At 36.9% G+C, this 20,043-nt stretch overlaps 1 protein-coding gene across 1 annotated transcript; it reads left to right on the forward strand.

The window, feature by feature from the left end:
* Positions 1 to 2,964: 2,964 nt before the first annotated feature.
* LOC306759741 (GRAM domain-containing protein 2B) lies at positions 2,965 to 17,785 on the forward strand. The gene is made up of 13 exons (XM_079245466.1): positions 2,965 to 3,091; positions 13,052 to 13,228; positions 13,936 to 13,999; positions 14,092 to 14,164; positions 14,264 to 14,367; positions 14,453 to 14,551; positions 14,723 to 14,794; positions 14,984 to 15,052; positions 15,178 to 15,274; positions 15,811 to 15,900; positions 16,209 to 16,308; positions 16,664 to 16,771; positions 17,296 to 17,785. The coding sequence occupies exons 1-13, from the start codon at positions 3,000 to 3,002 to the stop codon at positions 17,309 to 17,311; spliced, it is 1,161 nt and encodes a 386-aa protein (XP_079101592.1). The 5' UTR covers positions 2,965 to 2,999; the 3' UTR covers positions 17,312 to 17,785.
* Positions 17,786 to 20,043: the final 2,258 nt, after the last annotated feature.

Raw genomic sequence — 20,043 nt, forward strand, 5'->3', positions numbered from 1 at the left:
ATATTATCATGCTGTATGTGTGTCAGCAAATGCATTCACTCGAGATGCATGTGTAAAGCTTCTAACACCCTTTTTTTTAATTTTGCTTCATAAGCATTTCTCTGCACCTGTGATATAATATGTGACTGCAGCAGTGTGTGCGTCATACAGCCATGATTTTCCAGGCCAAGGTGTTGCAAGCTCTTCAAGGTTAGAGTCTTTCCTCCAGCGGCTGATAATGAGAATCTGTTTAGCAAAAAAATCCAGTAAGCGCTTACTGGATTCTTCTGGATTCTATAGACAAATCATATTTGTGCAGATTTAAGCAATATTTTTACAGTTACACACCCACCAAGATTTTACATTAATCAAATTTTATTTTATTTTATTTAGTTTTGTTTTCTCACTGGCTCAGAAAAAAACAGATGTGAATTTAATGCACAGGTGTTTTTGTTTGGGTGAATCATAGACAGTATAGGTGTGAATGTATTATTATTAAACTATTATGTGCTGTTTCATTGTTTATTTCCTTTTTTTCCCTTATTTTTATATTTAATGTAGTCGGAAGGATATCAGTTGGAGGCATTGTCATATTCAAAACTGAATCTACATTTTTGGTTTATTGTTTATCTTTGTTTGCACTTTTTCAAAAGGCAAATAATAAAACATGGAAGATTGCCAACCACAAAACCCAGCTTACACTTCAGTGTTGATCAGAATGACAAGAGAATATGATAATAGTAGCCAGTAAAGGAATGTGAGTCAATGCATTTTTAAGTGTTTGCAAAAGCATATCTTTTTTTAAGACACAAATGTCTTAGTGGAGCCGAAGAAATTATATTGTTTATTTTAGTACTTTTAAAGCCCTTTTCATATGTCAACTAAAATCTGACAATAAAACTACTCAGTCTTTCAATATTGGATAAATGTGTGGTCTGACTGGATGCAACTGTTGTGTGAGAGTGTTAAATGTGTTGAATGTGAATTTCATAAATTTCATATCTTGTCTTGCAGGTAAGTGTACACGAAGCGAAAAGAGATTTGCTGTTGGTATCACATTTGAAACACACACACACATATATATATATATATATATATATATATATATATATATATATATATATATATATATAATATAGATACAACATATATATGTAAAATATATAGTCATTGTTTTTATTTTGATCGTTTTGATAAAAAATTCTCTTGAATCTCACAAAAGCAGTGAATCATTCCTCCTTTGTTTAAAGGTTTAATTTATTCCATTCTCTTATTTTTCACTTCTCCATGTGTGCCTGTATATACAAATGTATATGTCAGGGTAAGATAGAATAGAATACCTAACATTTCTTGTTTGTTTTGGTTTTTACAACAATATTAATATTAATTAATATTAATATTGTAATATATATAATATTACATATTAATTAATATAATTCCTTTTTTTTTTTAAAGTACTAGAGGAAGGAGAAAAAATGTGATTGCAATATTCTTGGTATTACTTAACTAAGAAATCAAAGAAATGCTTTAATTGTGATACTGGCAAAAATTACGTATCCACAGTTCTTTTAATGAAAACATTGTTCACAGCCCCTACCATTGGATATTATTTAAGGTTCTTATGACCAAAAACACCCACGATTAATGACGTTTCATCAAGCCAACTGACACACTGGAAGGTGGGCTTTTGTAAGAATTGAGTGGTTACCATTTTTGCCTGATAAATAGCCCATCACTCATTGTGATGATTCATGTCGGAGGAGCCTGCTATTGCCTACACTGCATCTACGCAACACACTTCCTCACAGAGTGTGATTTCCTCCTCTGTATCCTTTTTTTTTCTCCTGGCACTGAGAATAGACCATAGAGTGGCTGGTGCAGGCCAGATTGTGTGAGGGTGGTGTGTTTGCTGTGTCATGTGGCAAAACACTGCCTCTTCTGTTCTTGGTGGTGTGGCAGTAGCTAAGCTGCCTAGTGAGGTACATAAGTCTTTCATAGCCCGTATTTGGGTGCTTTTCTCTAAACTGCTACCTCGTATCAATCTTTATCTATTGTCATAAAAGTTGCAATTTTTATGTTGAAATAAGACGTTAAGGAGTCAATAATTTAATGTGAAAAAATTAAGATAAGAGATGATTAATATGATAAAATAAATTAATGATGACAAACTTTGAAGGGAAAAAAGAGTGAGATCTTTTTAGTTTCAGCTCAATTTATCTTAGTCATAGACATAAAAAAATGACATCTTTGTCATGTGATTCATTTTCTCTTTTCATGGACTTTCTGCTCATATCAGAAGCCAAAGTTCAGGGTCTTTCTCTCTCACCCACCCACACGCGCGCGCACGCGCGCGCGCACACACACACACACACACTCACATTGTGTTGTTTTATATATATGTCAGTTACACTTGGGTGGGGCAATTCATAAATACACATATACATATATGTACAAATGTATATATGTTTATGTGTGAGTGTGTGTGTGTGTTTATGCGTTTATGTGTCTATGCAAGAATTGCCCCACCCAGGTGTAACTGACAACATTACGGGCTTTTTTCTTTATCATATGGAATTTAATTTGATGTTATGATACATGGGAGAGGGTTGTTAAAGAATCAAAGACCTGCACCGTTTCCTCATAACACGTGACACGTAAAATTTTCACAAAACAAATACTGATTTAAAAAAAAAAGGCCTAGCCTGACACAGGCCCTCTTTATATGGGTTTTAAAGAAAAGACATCCCACTACCATATAAGGTAAATGGGTGGATGGTGTTGGCCAACTTCTTCTATTTGATTGGATGATCGGCCTGACATGACCATTTTTTCTCAAGTTGTTTCTGATTGTGATTGGTCAGTGGACTTGGTCCGATTTGGGCTCATTATCCTAATCAGCCATAGATGAAGTGAGAGAGAGAGAAAAAAAAAGCTGAAAAAGCTGAAGCTAAACAAGACTGGTGAAGTTTGGCGTGGAGAGTCGTTTCTATTCGAATCGACCACCACTGGCTGAGGGAAGAATGCTTGAAAATAAAAGAGAGAGGTTGAAAACCTTTCTCAGAAAGATCGACGAGAAAGCAATCTTCAGGATAAAGCATTTCATGAAGGAGAGGTGAGTTGCTAGCTGAACCGCTATCTACCGGTGAGCATCCTTAGAAGGATGATGCTAACGTTTAATATAACATGTCTGTCAAGACAACAATCAATTTGACAAGATTGGGTTGCCTTACTGTTGATTGTTCACTATCAAACACCGTAATACGACATTTTTTCTACAGTTATTCTACAATATTTATTGTCTGGAATAAAGTACGGTCCTGGATGACACAAGCTGCTAGCATGCTAGGCTTCTGTCTACCAGAGATGTGTTGATAATGAATTATTCCTGTTTAAGATAAAACCCAGATAAATTCAAAGACTTGGGAGTTTAATTTACCTGTAATGTTATAACTTTAGCAAGTATAAAGCTTATATACTCTTAGCTGCATAAGACGGCGACTGTTTGTTGAGAGCATCTCTGCGTATTAGTGCAAGTAACACTGGGAAATATCCACTGCCCCTTAGCATGACTCATATATGCTAAACTAAACCAGTGACTGAGATGGTGACCCAAGCACCTGACCCCGATTATGTGTGAAATGATTTAAAATATGGACCGACACGGAAGTCATAAGAATACTGTGTTTCTGTTGTACAATATAATTCCATAGCAAAAATATATTTGGAATTATTTGCTTTTTTAGTTATATCATTCTTGGAAAACCTTCACAAACATAGCACAGGTAGTTTATTTTTTTTAATGGTCTCATTTAAGTCACTTCCAGTAATACAATTAATTCACATTACCTTTTTGTTTTGCGACTTGTCTTCATGTCTAAAATTAGTATCTGGATAATCCAGTAACCTTAAATAAACGGCATTACAAGTGGAAAAATTGGGGATTGAAAAGCTTTTCCAGATAAGGTTGGTTAATCTAGCCTTTGTTGTTGACTCTAAAATCATGACTAGGCCTGTCACGGTAACAAATTTTGCCATGTGATTAATCGTTTCAGAAATTATTGTGATAAGATAGACGATAACATGCGCTAAGTGACTATTGTTGTCATTTTGAGACCATTTTCAACTAAAATAACAGTCATAACAATGCAAGTACACCCTTTCAAAGATCAAAATACTTTAATTTTTAAAGAACACCCACCTCAGTTTGCAGACCAGACTCATCCAGTCCCCAGTCTGCTTAAACAGATCAGGATTTCTCCTTGTGTTTTGGCAATATGGTTATCTGGAACATATGGTCACTAAACACTATGTAACACAGTTACATAGTCTATGGTCAAGCTCATATAAAGGGACATGTTTGTACTTGACCAAAGGTGGAATTGTAAAGTTGAATGTCTTTCATCGTCTTCAGTATGTCATTTTTCATGTCATTGTAAAGTTGTGGAATAGCTGTTGTTGTGGAATAGCTGTAACATGTATGTTCATCCAAGCAAGTCATACTGGCTGTGAAATGTTTGCAACATTTTTCAAAATGTTGCCTTTTTAACAATATTAAAGGGCAGCATCGCTTTACCAACCATGCTGTCTGAGTCCACACCATGTTGCTCCGTCATATTTGTATTTAATCTGTTGGTTAAACACCCCAGTGATCGTACTGTCGAGAAGATGGAGCTAGCCTGTCTGTTAAGGTCTTTTTTTTTTTTTTTTTTCCCCAGCTGGGAAAACTGCAGTTAATGATTGAGGTTTAAGTGCAGATGGAAGCTTGTTGTACTGCCATGTTTAGTTAATATTGTCTTAAAACAAATAAGGCAGAAAAGATAGACAAATGAAAATTCCGGCAAACTTATTGCGAGAATTTTTTCTTATTATGCAATTAACTGACTTGTTGCTGATTGCGATAGGCCTAATCATGACTTCATCCACCTTGTAGAAGTGAGTAGGATAAGCGTCAGCTTTTGTTGTTCCATAAAGGCTATTTCCAGCATGCCAGTTTCCACAGTTCAGCCATGCCCATGTAAAGCTCATGTAAACACCACCACATTCACTCACACCTCTTCCTAAGGATTTATCGTCGTTCCCTTCTCCCCTCAGGGAAGCACACATTCACATGTCAAACTTTAAGCAATCGAGTATATGTGTATGCGGCTATTTTTAGGCCCCGTGAGTTGACCACAGGTGGCACATAGTGTTATATAAAAGCTACCAGAATCTCGCTGTTGGGGCTCTTCGTCCTCTGAGGTATGCCGTCAACGTTCCTCCCCATAGATAGCAATGTGCTGGAGTAGAAGAGTCCTGGCAATCAGCAGAGAGCTACTGGTTATCAGTATAGTTATGGTGTGTCTGCAGTATGGTATGGAGGATGATTATCAGTTTCCACAACACACATAGACATGCGGCAGTACATGAGCTATTGCTCTTACTAATAACTAACATCCACCCAAAGTCACTTAATCCCACTGTCATCTAATCTGTTTACTCAGTTTATACTTTTATATCTCCAAAATGAAGGCAAACTTTTCATACCAGTTCATTTCAGTGCAAGAGTTAATGAAAGCGAGTGCACTTTTAGCTTTTAACTGTTGTGCTTTCTACCAACAAGCTCTTTGGACGTTGCTTTCGATTTAGGTTTGTGCAGCACACTGTCAGGAAAGATATGAATTGCTTGATCGCAGGGAAAAACCTAGGACAGCTGCAAATGTTCTGCAACTGAGAGATCCTAGAATAGACTGGGCGGGGCAGCTTTACAAGCGTCCTGCTGGCTCCAGGAAGATGCTCTCAGGTCAGAACTTCATCGCTGCTTCGACTGTGGAAACTGTGTGGGTCTAAATTATCATGTGTGTCTAGGCATAAAGAGAAACCCCAAGTTGGGGGAAGAAAACCACATCTGCCACTTGTTTATCACTTAATGAAGGGTTTCAAGCAAACCAGATGATCATAGCTATGGTTATATGTTGCATCTCTTACACTAGTGTTACAGACATAGCCGAGACAAAAAGATGTGTTCTTATACCCGTCCTACTCCTTACATCTGTTGCTGAATTCCACTTAGTTGCCATAAGTCAGTTTAATTTCAGAAACACAATGCTTCAATTTGTTTATTTGCCAACACGTATTTGTTTTCTAATGGAATCTTAAGTTTAGAATAATTCTGCATTTTTTGTTTTTCAGAAAAGACTTTCATTGCTCATAAGATTGGGAAGGTCAATCATTGTTGATCATATGTTGATTTCAAAACATATTTAGTGTCTTGTAAGGGGTGACACTGCCTTGGCAACCAAGGTCAATGTTGGCCCCTGCTTGGAGGCTGAAGGATCATAAGGACAGTGTAATTGTGAATGCCTGTAAGGGAACACTTGGTATCTTAGTGTGATGTTCCTGACTTAAGAAAGGACAAATGTAAAGATCACTACTGTCTTTGGTCACTTTAGAGAAAAGTGTCTGCAAAATGACTGTAGAATAGAATATTAAAGTGTGCTGTTAACATTTCTTCCATTTTTTTTGTACTTGTACCCTCAGTGATTACTAGAGGAGCTATTTTGTTTTGTTATTCAAGACAGAAAGCTGGATGTTGAAGGCGACTATCATGTTGGGCTTAAATTGGCTTGTGCTACGGTTTTAATACAGCAGATTAACCAGTTAATTTTAGACCTCAGTCGACTTCGGCACCATAAACATTGTATATCGGTTTTAGCTGTTAGTGGCTGCAAGTGCTAACAAACATTTATGTATTTGTTTGTTTTTAATCTTTGCTGCTTTCAGAAATACAATCGAACAGCCTTTTACTTTGTCGTTGGTTAACTTAAAACTTACGCAGATTATTCCTGCCCCCTGCTCTACTACGCCACTTTGCCTGTACACATGCCTGGTCACTGTACAGTCAAACTAAAGAAAGACCGTCTCTGTTTACCAGTTTGCTTGGAGGAAGTTGAGAGATTCTGCATGCACAAGACCACATGACTTCCTAGTCTAAAACACACACACACACACACACTGCTTTATTGAATAGCACATAGTTACAGTCTCTGTTCCACTTGGCACACGCACACACACACACACACACACACACACACACACACACACACACACAAACACACTGCTTCCAACTGTGGAGCCTTGGCAGAGTGCCACACACTATTATTTTGCTATGACCATTGATTCCTTTCTCTTCCCTGCTCTATATAAGCCTAACCACATATACAGTACATGGAAGTTATTTTCACCTTAACCCAGATTATACAATGAGTTGTTGTTGAGTTTCTTTACTGTTTTGGTTTTTTTTTTATTTTTTGCTGCATTGAACTTTAATGCCAATATCAAATTGGTTTACTTTTTATGTATATATATATATATATATATATATATATATATATATATATATATATATATATATATATATATATATATATATATATATATATATATATATATTCTTGAACACTAGCTTGCAATACTAAATGAAAACTTGTGGTTGGTGTTGAAATTGTTTGTTTTTTGACATCTGGCTGAAGGAAGCCCAGCCACAACAATCAGATTAACACTGGAATCAGGTGATTTCAAGAGGAAACTGGAATTAGCAGGCTGTCCAGAAGGTGGTGCTCTCTCACGCCATGTGGCTTTGGCGCTTCTTTGAAATTTTATGGGTGTAAAACTTGTGCAAGCCTCACATGTCAACCTAGGGCTCACGTTGTTACGGCAGCAGCGCCGGTTATGGGAACTCGTTCTGCATAGAGGCAGTTTTGTCTGAGTGGAGCTGCTGCTGCAGACCAGCTGATGTGGCTGACGTGTATGGCGAGACTCCTGGGATCTTCTATCTCATCTCTTGACCAAAAATGAAAGTTTTGGATCTCTTTACCCCAAAGAGTTGTTTTTTGCTGACTGGAATGTCCTCTGCTTAAGACTTTAGCCTCCGCCTCAGTTAAAGCAAGACTTCTAACTCTTTCAACAAATATAATAGAAACCTGGTGTATTCAGTTTGCTGGTTGGTTATTTTAATAATCAAAAGAATATTTTAAACATGCATTTTTTTTCATGAGAATAAAAAATGACCCTGCCATCATAAACATTATTCAAGTCTTATCTGTAGATAACATGGATTGATGAACACAATGTGAAATTGCCTACTGGAAATTCATTGAATGAAAAGTTTGTTTAGCATTTATGGAAAATGACTTATGGCTTTTTGTCAATTTCATAGCATAATTTTACATATATTTAAGCATGCAATACATTCATTCCTATTTCCAACTTTGTAGGATTCTTTTTCTCTGTGTTAATGTCATGGGGATGTTCACTTATTGGCTCTTTAAAGTTGTGTGGAAAGTTTTAATTAAAGTTTTGAATAATGGATAAAACAGTCGTTATTAGTATTATTGTTATAATTTGTTACTTTTAATTCTGGACAGCTATATTTCTAACCCAGCTGTTCCATAGTTTTCCATTTAGTAGGTCACTATCTTATATTTCCAGTGAGACGTAAAATGGGATTGGTTAGGTCCAGTTAGAAGTGGAATGGGATAGGTTAGTCGGTGATAAATGGTTATTAACGTAAGACTGATGTCGCAATTACAGTTAAAGTATCTTGAAATCACATAGGGGGATGCCATAGGTATGGAAACTTACGAGAAGTGACTTAAAGATATGTGCTTGCAGTATCTTTGCTTCCTTTGTCGAGTTGGAACTGCGTTAACCACTTGATAGATGTAGCTGCCAAACAAATGTTTTTGTGCTCTATTGCTCCATTTTACATCCACAAAGGCTAATCCTGCTATTGTCATGCATATTGTGCTCAGTGCTTTTAAAGCAGTCTTCTTGTTGGTCATGAGAATAGGACATTGAATGCTGTGGTTAGGTTTTCTGAACTGAGAATAACTTTGTGATGTTTCTCTCAGCTCCCCGCATATCCACCAACTGCTGCCCACTGTTAACAGTTTCCATGACAACACAGCCTATTGCTGCATCAGAATGGGCAGAGGCTGGGATCATATTTTAGATTTAAAATCGAATGACCCCCTCCCCTCCTTTTTTTTTTTTTTTTTTTTTCTTTTTCTTTTTCTTCCCCCCCCCCAGCCTTTACTTTGCTCTTTGCACTTGCTACTTGTCCAGCTGTCTCTTTTTTGCTTTATCTTTAGGCTGCACTCTTTTATGTCATGAGTAATCGCAGTAAAAAAAAAAAAAAAAAAGACCTTTACTCCCACTGGAATTGGTTATTAAGGATATAAGTGCGAAGGTACCATCATACTTCTACCTTTGAGCTGCCAGGAGTGGTAACAAGCCTTTTGGGATTGTGGAAGAGCTGAAGTAAAAAATTTTAGTTGATCATGGAGAGAGAAAAAGACTTGGGGAACCAACAGAGTACATTGGTTGATGCTGATTGCTCAGAGGATCTGCGAAGGTAAGACGAGCAAACATATCTACTTACTTCAGCCCATTTCCAAATGTCAGAGCTGGCTCAAGTAGCTTTGCCTTAAATCCATGTTTAAAAATGCTTTTTTTTTTTTTTTTTTTTTTTTTTTCCCCCCCCACTATCCTGCAAAAAGAAATATCTGCTTTTTTATTTCATAGCGTCATGACACCTCCATTTCAAATCGGTTAATCTAATACTGATAATCAGTTTTTATTTTTTAAAAGGTGCAGTCTGCAACAACAAAATCAAAGGGAAATGACAAAAAAATTATTTATCCCGTCATAAGAATGAACAAATCTAATCACTTCACTAAAGTATTTATGATTGTATTCTCAGAATCAGACATTGATTTACTTGCCATGGATATATACATGACAGCTGCCATATGTTTGCCACCATTTTTATCACGGCGTCTCAAAAAAAGGGAAAAACTCTTTGTGGGAAGCGAGTGCTCTTAGTTTCAACGCTGCAGTACTGACTTTGTTTGATAGGTGTTACAGGATTGTTTGGGATAAGTAACGCCATAAAGCGCACATTTAAAGAAGACGCTACACATGTACACAATTTTGGAGTATGTACGTGTATTTAGTTATGGCTGCGCCAGAGTCCAGTGGATTGACTTGCTGATGAAAACAAATTCATGTCTGGAGGAGTTTTGACTCTTGATGTCCACAGTATGCACATCTTTAACACTAGATGTGAGTTATTCTTACCATACACACTATGGTTTTAAGATGTTAGCTGAACAAATGCAGATTAAGAAATTGTGGTAATATGTTTATCAGAAACATCTATCAAAAATATGACATCATGGAAAGTCACTGTCTGTCCTGCAGAAAAGAGACAAGTTGTACTTGTGACAAATACCCACTTACGTGTCTGTAATCAAGGTCGATAGTTTCATAGATCAGATAATTTAATAGGCCTGTGCTTATTTTGAAGTGTTAAGTGATGATAACCCCCCCCCCTTTTTTTTTCTTGTGCTTAGGTTGATGGCCTGACTGACATAGTGATTTCACAGGGAAGTGGGTCAGAGGTCAAGTTCTCTGTGCAAACAGTACACACCTCTAACAGGCCTCCTCCTGATTTGTACATGCAAATTGGTGCTTTAGAGACTCCATGCTATTTAGGACATAGTTCATTTCATTCTTCGATAAGTTTACTCCTGAATGTCATCACCGACGTGGCGTTTGTTTTTGTTTTTTTTTTAAATCAGTAGTGACATGCAACTATTAGTTTCAGCCTTTAACACTTTTGTTGCTTCATACTTGGGCAATAAAAGGTTTGCCAAGTTTTCTCAACATTAAATGTACAACATCTGTATTTTACACTGTTGGATGTTGCGTAATTGAATACCTGCTTTTCCCCTTTTCTTCATTTCTCACAGTGCCTGCTGTTCATAATTGAAATGGTGCAGATATTATGCCGGCAAAATGGCACTGAAAGTGGAACATCTTTGAACGGTAGAAATTAGAGGGTGACTGCTAGACCATGTGTTTTGACATAAACTCCTCAGGCAGTGTTAAGGACTATACAGATAATTCAGAGCTGTCATCCAAGTAATTTATATTGTTTGACAGAGGGAGTGAGTTTCTTTTCTGTATAAATGCAACATACACGCTATTCAAACAATGAAAATGGCGTGGTTTCCTAAGCATTTACAGGAAGCTGCTGTAACCACCTGCCATGTGGAACTGGGTCATGGTGAGAATGTAATTATACACACCTGACTAAAAGGCCCTGATTATGAAATTATTGCATGTGTCTCTATTGGAAAAGCCAGCCATGATAGCTTGCCTTCAGTTATGGAGGTTATAATAAAAAGATAAGAATTACGTAAGTTTTAATGGAAGACTGAGAAATGTGTAATTAAAACCTAGACTTTCTTCCTGTTCTTGGATTTCTAACCTAGTTGTTCCACTGCAATAACCAGAAAGATCAGAAAAGTGATTTTAAAGTTGGTTGTGACAGTCTTTTCCATCTCACCTTCTCTACAGGCACGCAGGTGCTTCTATGGAAGAAGTTATGAAACAGGTTTTACAGTAATGTTTGTGATGTTACTGTTTAATAACACTTCAGGTGAGCGTTGGTTTGTTTAGTTATTTGATATACTTGTATGTCTCAAAGACTTTAATTCACTTAGTTAAATTATCAGATGGGGCCTGATATAGTACTCTGAGTACTTAACATTAATGTTAGTGTTTCACACACACCGAGCTTCTTTATCCTGCAATGTTGTAAAGCATTCATGTGGTTAGATTTCATGTTTCTCATGAAAGATTTTGTTGGATGGGCCTTACGCTTTCACTTGTCAGTGCCTGCGTTGCATTCCGGTGTAAGTGTGTGTGTGTCTTTTTTTTTTTAAAGAGAGAGAGAAGAGAAAGCGGAGTTGTGGATTGGTTGGTCTTTTTCATGCCTATTTGGCTTTGGGGGAGTGGCTGAGTTTGACGTCACCCACTACGAAGTGTCACACCACTCTCAACATAAAGTGGCTTCCTCTTGACAAGCACATTCATACAGCACCGCAGTGGTAACTTTTTCTGGCAGGATGTGGCACAGCTAAGAAAAATGATTAGTCTTTGATCACACATCAACAACAAAGAGGAGTAACGAATTGTTTGGAACTTTTTTTTTATTTCTTTCCTCTTTTTTCTTTTTTTTAAATTTTTTCTTCTGTGTCTCTTTTTTTCCCCCCATATTTTCAAGGCCAGTGAGTATAGGTGATAAAGAACACTCAGTCTTTTTTTCCCATCTGGAAGAACAAGAAATGCCTACTATCAGTAGGTATATGACTTTTCGTTCAAAGAGGTTAAGATTTAGTAGGTAAGTTTCAGTTTCAGGCGATATGTTCTGTTATTTAGCTCATTAACAGAGATGGACAGGAGTGCAAATAACTTGTAATGTGTCATATTTGTCCTGAATATTTATAATTGTTGGCATTTTTTTATGGATTCAGATTCATGTTATCATTCAGCTAACTCTGTATTTTTCCAGCAAATTGCCAGTTTGTTTGTGCCTGTGCAAGGACAGGCCTCACACTTTTAGGAGTTTGGCAACCATAGTAAATCATTACTTTTTTAAAAAATTTTTTTGTAGGATTTGTTTCCTCCTTTGCTTTATAGAACTATCATGTTTATCTTGGCTCCATGTCTTTAGAACCTACACTGACCAGCATATAAAAGAGCCAGGAAGTATGTTTTTACTGTGCAAGTACTGACGCAACCATGCTTCAGTAAAATGTTTCATTAGGAAAAGAGTAAGCATTTCCAGCACATCATAAAGATAAGCCCATCATCTGTTACGTCCAGACAGTAATCTGAGTGGAAGGAGGGCAGAACAGTTTGTATTTGTTTCTACATTTCACAAGCTATGGAAGTTTTTTTTTCTTTCAGACAGTTTAACATTACACTTTGAGTTGAAGTTGTTTTGTGTGGTTAAGTGTTTAGCTTCCTGTCAGATCTTAAAGTTGATTTTTTTTTTTGGCCATATTTTTGTACATGAGCAGTTCATCTTGTGCAACAGTGGTGAAATTGCAAATTACTCTGCAACACTCTTATCTTGACAGCAGCTGTCCAAAGAAACGTTCTTTGTGCTCCTTACACATTAAGATACATGTTGAAATATTTCGTATTTTGCTAAATTATTGCTTTTCTTTTTTTTCATTTCCAGCAGTTACCCCGTGGAGGGCAGTGGTGGTGGGCCGCCAACCAAAACAAAGAAAAGCAGAACCAGCCAGAGCAATGGTGCCATCAAGAAGGTGGAAACGAGGAAAGCCTTGAGTTTAGAGGCAGCCCAGCTTGAGATCCAGCAACAGCATAAAACCCTCACAAGACAAGTTGCTGTCCGGTAGGAATCATATTTGCACATAAAATTATACATATATATGTATGTGATTGTAATGATGGTGCTCAAAATCAACAAATACCACTTAATCCTCTTGGAAAGCTTAAAATCACATACTATTTTAGAGACTCTTGGCTATTCATAACACGCATCACAAGACCTGACCCGAGACCTGACCCGATTCTCGGCTGTTGTTCAGTCGTGACACACACATGACTTCGCAGCCCTTGTACACTGACGGTCCTCTCACATGATTCAGATGTTTTAAATAGAGCTGTGATATTTGCTTGAAGTAAAGAAGATAAGTATGAATGTAGGTGTTACTTCTACTGCAGCTTACCTGTATGGCAATTGGGAAAGCGCTTTTGATACCACAGAAGCAGTTTTAAGTCCCCACTGCTTTAAATCAAATGCCACAAGCGTTGGAGGAAAACTTCACTGACCAAATATAGAAAACTGTTTTATCTTGTGTGAGAGATTTACTGTTGTTTGATATTCAGACTCTGTTTACTTTCACAAAGTATTGAAGTTTTATCTTTTGATAATGTCAGTTTAGATTAAATAAATGACAATTTTGTCACAAAAACAACAAAAATACAAATCCTGTATTAAGTAAAAAGGGGGTATTCATGTTGCATCTCTATTTTGACTTATTGAAAATTCTATGGAGACTATAGAGATGTTTTAACTTGCACCATTTGTTTCTGCAGGTCACAAACATTTGATGCTGACAGCAAAGTTTTTGAGAAGACTGAGGGCAGCAGCATACAAAGTGTAAGTCCACCGTAACATCACACCCGATACCATTTCAGATGGATGCAGATATTTTACATTATGCTTGAAGGAACAATCTTTTGACTTTTCAGAGCTTCAAAAAGCACAACAAAACATTCCACAAGTTGTTTCCAGACATTCCTGAAAGTGAGGACTTGATACATGGTAGGTGAACAAAACAAACTAGAATGAACGATGTGAATGAAAATAAGGGGTCAATGTTGAACTGTAAATGTTTGATCTTTGCACTTTTTATCCTTCCAGCATACATTTGTGCCCTGCAGAAGGAAGTGCCCTACCATGGTCGGTTGTACATCACCGATACCCATGCCTGCTTCTACTCCTCTGTTTTGCTCAAAGACACTAAGGTAGGCATCAGCAAAGACTTGGCCTGTCATTTGTTTTAGCTGAATGTGTGACTTATAATCTACATGTGGTTGTCTGTTATTACAGGTTGTGATTCCAGTTTCTTCCATCCTTATCGTGAAGAAGCAGAACACAGCGTTGCTGGTACCAAACGCCTTGTCAGTTCGGACAGCAGAAGGAAACAAGGTCAGTCCTTTATCCTTAGCACTGCACAATCTGAACACTTGTTAAGGACATGCGGTCTGGTATGATCCTAGAAGTCTAATAGACGTCTTGTTGAATGACATTGAACTTTGCTGTTGCATAACCATGACTAATAATCCTCTTTTTCTTCTCTATTCTTTTGCCGTTGTTCAGTACCTCTTTGTGTCGCTGCAAAACCGAGAATCGTGTTACCAGCTGCTGCGTTCCGTCTGTCCTCATATTGAGGTAAGCGGCATATATCAAACATTTTAGACCAAATCAAAGGTGCTTTAGTTGTGGTAAAAATGTAGTAGAGACTAACCTTATGGATATTATGTATGATAAATACGGCTTTTGACTTCTAAGACTGTAAATTTGCATTAAATTATTTCAAGGAAATAACATAATCATACTGTTTTAAATTTTTCCTCACAGGATGGCAGCACAAATAGTAGTGTCCTCTTCTCCTCAGGCGAAAACAGCTTTGACAAGAGCAAACCTGTGGTAAGATGGGCTTTATTAAAAACATACTAGATGAATTATTATTATTTTGCTACGGTACAGCAAAAATAAGGTGAAAATTATTTAATGGTCACTCCTCTAACTAATCTTCCATCAATTATCAACAGAATTCTAGCCAATCCAGTTTGGATGACAGCTTAGACCACTTGGATGGCTCTGAAACTCCGTCTTTACAGGGTCAGACTCTGCAGAGACCTCACAAAGGTACGGTTCTTGTTCTAACACACTATATATATATATATATATATATATATATATATATATATATATATATATATATATATATATATATATATATATATATATATATATATATATATATATAATATGTGTGTGTGTATGTGTGTGTGTGTGTGTGTGTGTGTGTGTATATATGTGTGTGTGTATGTATGTATGTATATATATATATATATGTATGTATGTATGTATATGTATGTATGTATGTATGTGTATGTATGTATATATATATGTATGTATGTATGTATGTATGTATGTGTATATATATATGTATGTATATACATATATGTATGTGTATATATATATGTATGTATATACATATATGTATGTGTATATATATATGTATGTATATATGTATGTATATATATGTATGTATCCATTTGGGATGTTGCAGTATTTCCTACAGTACTTTTTGAAATAATGCTAATCATTGGACATGCAGAGATCCAGCTCTAATAGCAGTCTAATATTGATTTCTTTTCCCTTGTCTCTTCCCTTTGTAGAAGCAGTGCCTCATAGAAATGGCTCAACTTTTAGGAGCCCACATATGCAGCCAAGTGATAGCTCATCTTCAGAGGAGCTTTCAGAGTCAGGTAATGTGTGTTTATACATAGACACACACTTGTTAGTTGTTGGTATTAGTTTTCAATTTATGACTAAAACTTCTTTATTATTTTTCTGATCTTACATATTCAACAGAGGTGCACCAGTCAGCAAACTATTTCCTTTTAAAACATAGTGAGCATTAATCATTTTAGATAAACTTTATGTTTAGCATTATTTATTCACAATCATGCACAGTATATGCTCAGTACTGCAGATGGATTAAAAACCCTGTGAGTAAAATGCCAATGAGCTGTGATATTCATGTTGTGTGTTTACTTTTCCTGTGCTCTTTCAGGTGGGTCGTGGGTCTGGAATGTGACTGAAAAAGTAAAGTCTCTGCTGGTTCAGAGAGAGGCCAGCACCCTCAACACCCTCCTCTTCATTTACTTGATTTTGTAAGAAGAACCTCACTTTCTTTCTCTCTCTCTCATTTTTTAAAAATTTTTTATATTTCCTCATCTGTTCTGTCACTTCCCGATTCCTTTTATTCCAGATCCTTATCATGTTGTTAGTTATTTGCTTTTCACTTTCAAAGTTAAAATCCATGAAGCAACCAGATTATTTTCTAGGATCTTATCACAATAAAAATATTCTAATAATCAAAATTTTCGACTTGTCAGATGTTTGTCAGTAATCTGAAATTCTTTTCATGCTTGTTTGTAATGTTTAATCTTTGCAGTTAATTTAGAAGAGTTATACAGCTGAACACTTTATCTGATCTTTATTTGTCTTTATACGTCTCTGTTGCAGGGTTGTGCTGCTGCTGCTGTCTTCAGGATACATTGGTTTGCGTATCGTAGCTCTGGAAGAACAGCTTACATCACTCGGTGCGCTGCCCGAGTTCACTTTACAGAGCGGGTAAGATGCCTCTCTTTTGATTTCAGTCTTTGTTATTCTGGACTAAGCAGTTCAGGCAGATTATTTTACACTGTCTGAACTTTGTTCTGGACTCCTTTACTTGTTTCCTGGAGTGTCTGAATGTTCAAAGATTTTTCTTTTGTCAGCACTGGTCTGTCAGCACAATTTTGCATTTAAGAACTATTATCAGATTGACCTGTTGTACCTAATAGAACTGTGAAGTTGTGTTTATTCAGTCCAAGATTTGATACTGTAACTTCACCAACTCATCAATCTCGAGTGTGAGGTGGTGAAATCTGAACGTCAAATACAAACATGACTAAGATGGTTTTGTGTTCTAAAGAAAGCAGCCCGACTGTATTTGCATGAATAAGTTGTTGGAGCAGTTTTTTGTGTTTCCAAGAAATGACAAGTAAACTCCCATCTTGGGTGTAGCTATATTGTCTATAAGCCTGAACATTTTTTAAGTAGAGTGTGTTTAGCATTGGCATACCGCTCTAAATTGTTTCCTTTTCTTTTGACAGGTATAAAGACACATAACACTCAGTGACGGAAGGAGAGATTATTTGACTCATGATTGGAAGATAATTTCAGCCTCGGCAGAACCCAAAGAGCAAACTTTGACGTACTCAAGACTCTGCTCCAAACTATGGCCTGTGCTGTTACGTAGAGGAAGAGTGGCCACCCTGTGCAATTTCTGAAATGTTGACTTGAAGGGCTATAATTCCCTCCCCCACCAGAGCAGTAAACAAAAAATCACACAAAGCCAAACCAAATGTGTGCTCACACTGCCTGGTTGCAGTGTGTTTCTTTTTTTCCTTCAAACCAAATGGCTCAAACTCAGCAACGTGCCACACTAGCCAAGTTAATGGGCACTTTCAGAAAATATTGCATATCCATGAACTTGGGTCGCCCATTGTCCTCTACTCCCTGAGCAAGCAGTCTGAACAGGGCTACAGCAGCTTCAGCCTGCTCATTAACTACACCTCAACAATGGAGATGTAGCGCTATGCATAGCCAAAGATGCACATAGTGCATGTCTTTTTTTGCATGAGTGCACAGAGATAACATTTCTGTCTTTTTCATAATCCTCCATTTCTAAGCTGGATGTTAAGTCCTGTTTCCATCTTTATATTCACTAAGTTTTGGGTACTTCAGATGGTTCTTATACTTCTAATCAGGTGTGGGTTGAAGCAATGATTTGAAACCAACCCATAGAGGCTTGATATTTCCTGAAGGTCTTATCATTTCTCTCTTCCTCCAATCAGTAACGATTGCAGTATGACTTTCCTCGTCTTTGGCATGATTTAAATCTGTTTAATGATCATTGCTCAGAGGTTATTTTTCATTTCAGTCTCTACTTGATGAATGCCTCATCAATGCACAAGTACTTAGTACAATAGGACATGAAAAAGGTTGTCTCAGAGGCATAGACATGTTTTGTCTTATCAGCTGTTCTATGACTTTGGTCTTCAAGAGGTCATTTTAAAATCTGCGCGTCAGGTGTGTTGTACTGTTTTCCAGGAAAAACGACCCTCCTGCGTTTAAGTACAAACCTCTCTTTGACAGGCCTCTTGAGGAGCACGCAGCATTGTCAGGTTATTTTAAAGTAGCACCAGTAATATATTTCAAATGCATGTGTCTGCAGTTATTGACACTTGACTGATACTGTATATGCATTGCTGCTATTGTCACCTTGACCAGCAAGTTTATACCATTTGCTGGAAGGCTGCAGGTTTTCAGTTGGCAAAAACAAGTGGTCCCAAAAAGAATTTTCAATATGCAACCAGTTATTATGCATGGAAAAAAATGTAATTTATGTTTGTGTGCAGTTTTTAAGTGGAGCTTGTTTTGTGGGGAAGAAATCATGTAAGAAAAGTGAGTGAAAGAAATGGCTCTAAAGAGCGAGTGCACTTTAAAGGAAAAAAAAGTGTTGTGTCTGTCACAATCCGAGACACTTTGTGTGGATTGAGAAGAAATGGCAAAGCTGGTGTTTTGTGGTATCTGATGGTGCTAAGATTTTTTTTAAATTATTAATGTTTTCACTCAGGGGTGATGGGCACTACCTGCCACATGGCTTCAGGTGTTCCAGCTTGTCATTTCAAAGTCGAGTGCTAAGGATGGGTTTCACATTTTGCATCTCTTTGGTCAGCTGAGGAGAAAAAAAGAGAAAAACATTTTCCCACTTGGCTTGGATACACCTGCACTCAGCTCCTCAGAATGCTTGCTTTTTCTTTCTTCCCCTTCCTCAATCTTTTTAAAAGTAACAACTTATTACCGTACCATAGCTCAACATTTCCTTCTTTGTGGAAGCTGTGCCTGGTGAGATGTAGTCAGTGAGTCATCTTTTGCTACACCATCATTGAGGAGAAATGTTTCTGTTGAGCAAAGGTTTTTGTCACGTCATATACAATACTGTCAGTAATTATTATTCCCCATCAGGGGGCAGCACACACAACCACTGTCCTCAGATGACAGAATTTGAGACTCTGGATTGAGGGTAGTATTTGTGTGTTTTTGCACTATTCAGAGTGTTGTAAATAATTTTGTACCAGTTGTTAATGTCTTTAATTCTACTATGTTCATAGATATTTATTTGCATTTGGTGTAATTCAAAGTAGTCTCTGTGAGATGGCTTTGCTATTCAAAATAAAATGGTTTGAAAGTACTAATCTGTGCGTTTGCTATTTGTACAAGACGTTTTGACCCTCAGTATTTTTTAAAGTGATACAAGCATGAAAGTTACAAGATCATAGAACTGTACACAACCTTGTATGACGAGGCTGTCTTGTGTCATTTTTAACATCAGTGACCTCAGCTTTTAGGATACATCATTTATACAAAGCTATTTGGGATAAATAATCCAATGAGGGCAGAGCTAAATGTTGCCTACTTTTATACGAGATGCAGCCAGATGTTATAAATGTTTCTCACAATGCTAGAGCATTTCACTTGGAGGACCTCTCGCAGCAGTTGTTCAGCGTCTTTTGGTGCAACAGCACCATCTAGTGGACATACTGTTACATTAACAGTCGAAAGTCATTGTTTACATGAAACCATTATGTAAAGTGGCATCGGCTCAGAAATAAACAAAACAACAAAAAGATTCCTGCTTAAGTTTGGACTTAAAGTTACAGATAAAAGATATTTTAAAGAGTATCAGAGCTGCAGTGAAACCACAAGGACTGTATGATTTCTATTTATTCCATTCTAAGTCATCAAAAGCAGCAGTGACATTGCAACAGTGGAGCCAATCAGTAAGTTCATCTTGT

The sequence above is a fragment of the Telmatherina bonti genome, assembly GCF_933228915.1.
Source record: "Telmatherina bonti genome assembly, chromosome: 8".
NCBI classification, from domain to species: domain Eukaryota; kingdom Metazoa; phylum Chordata; class Actinopteri; order Atheriniformes; family Telmatherinidae; genus Telmatherina; species Telmatherina bonti.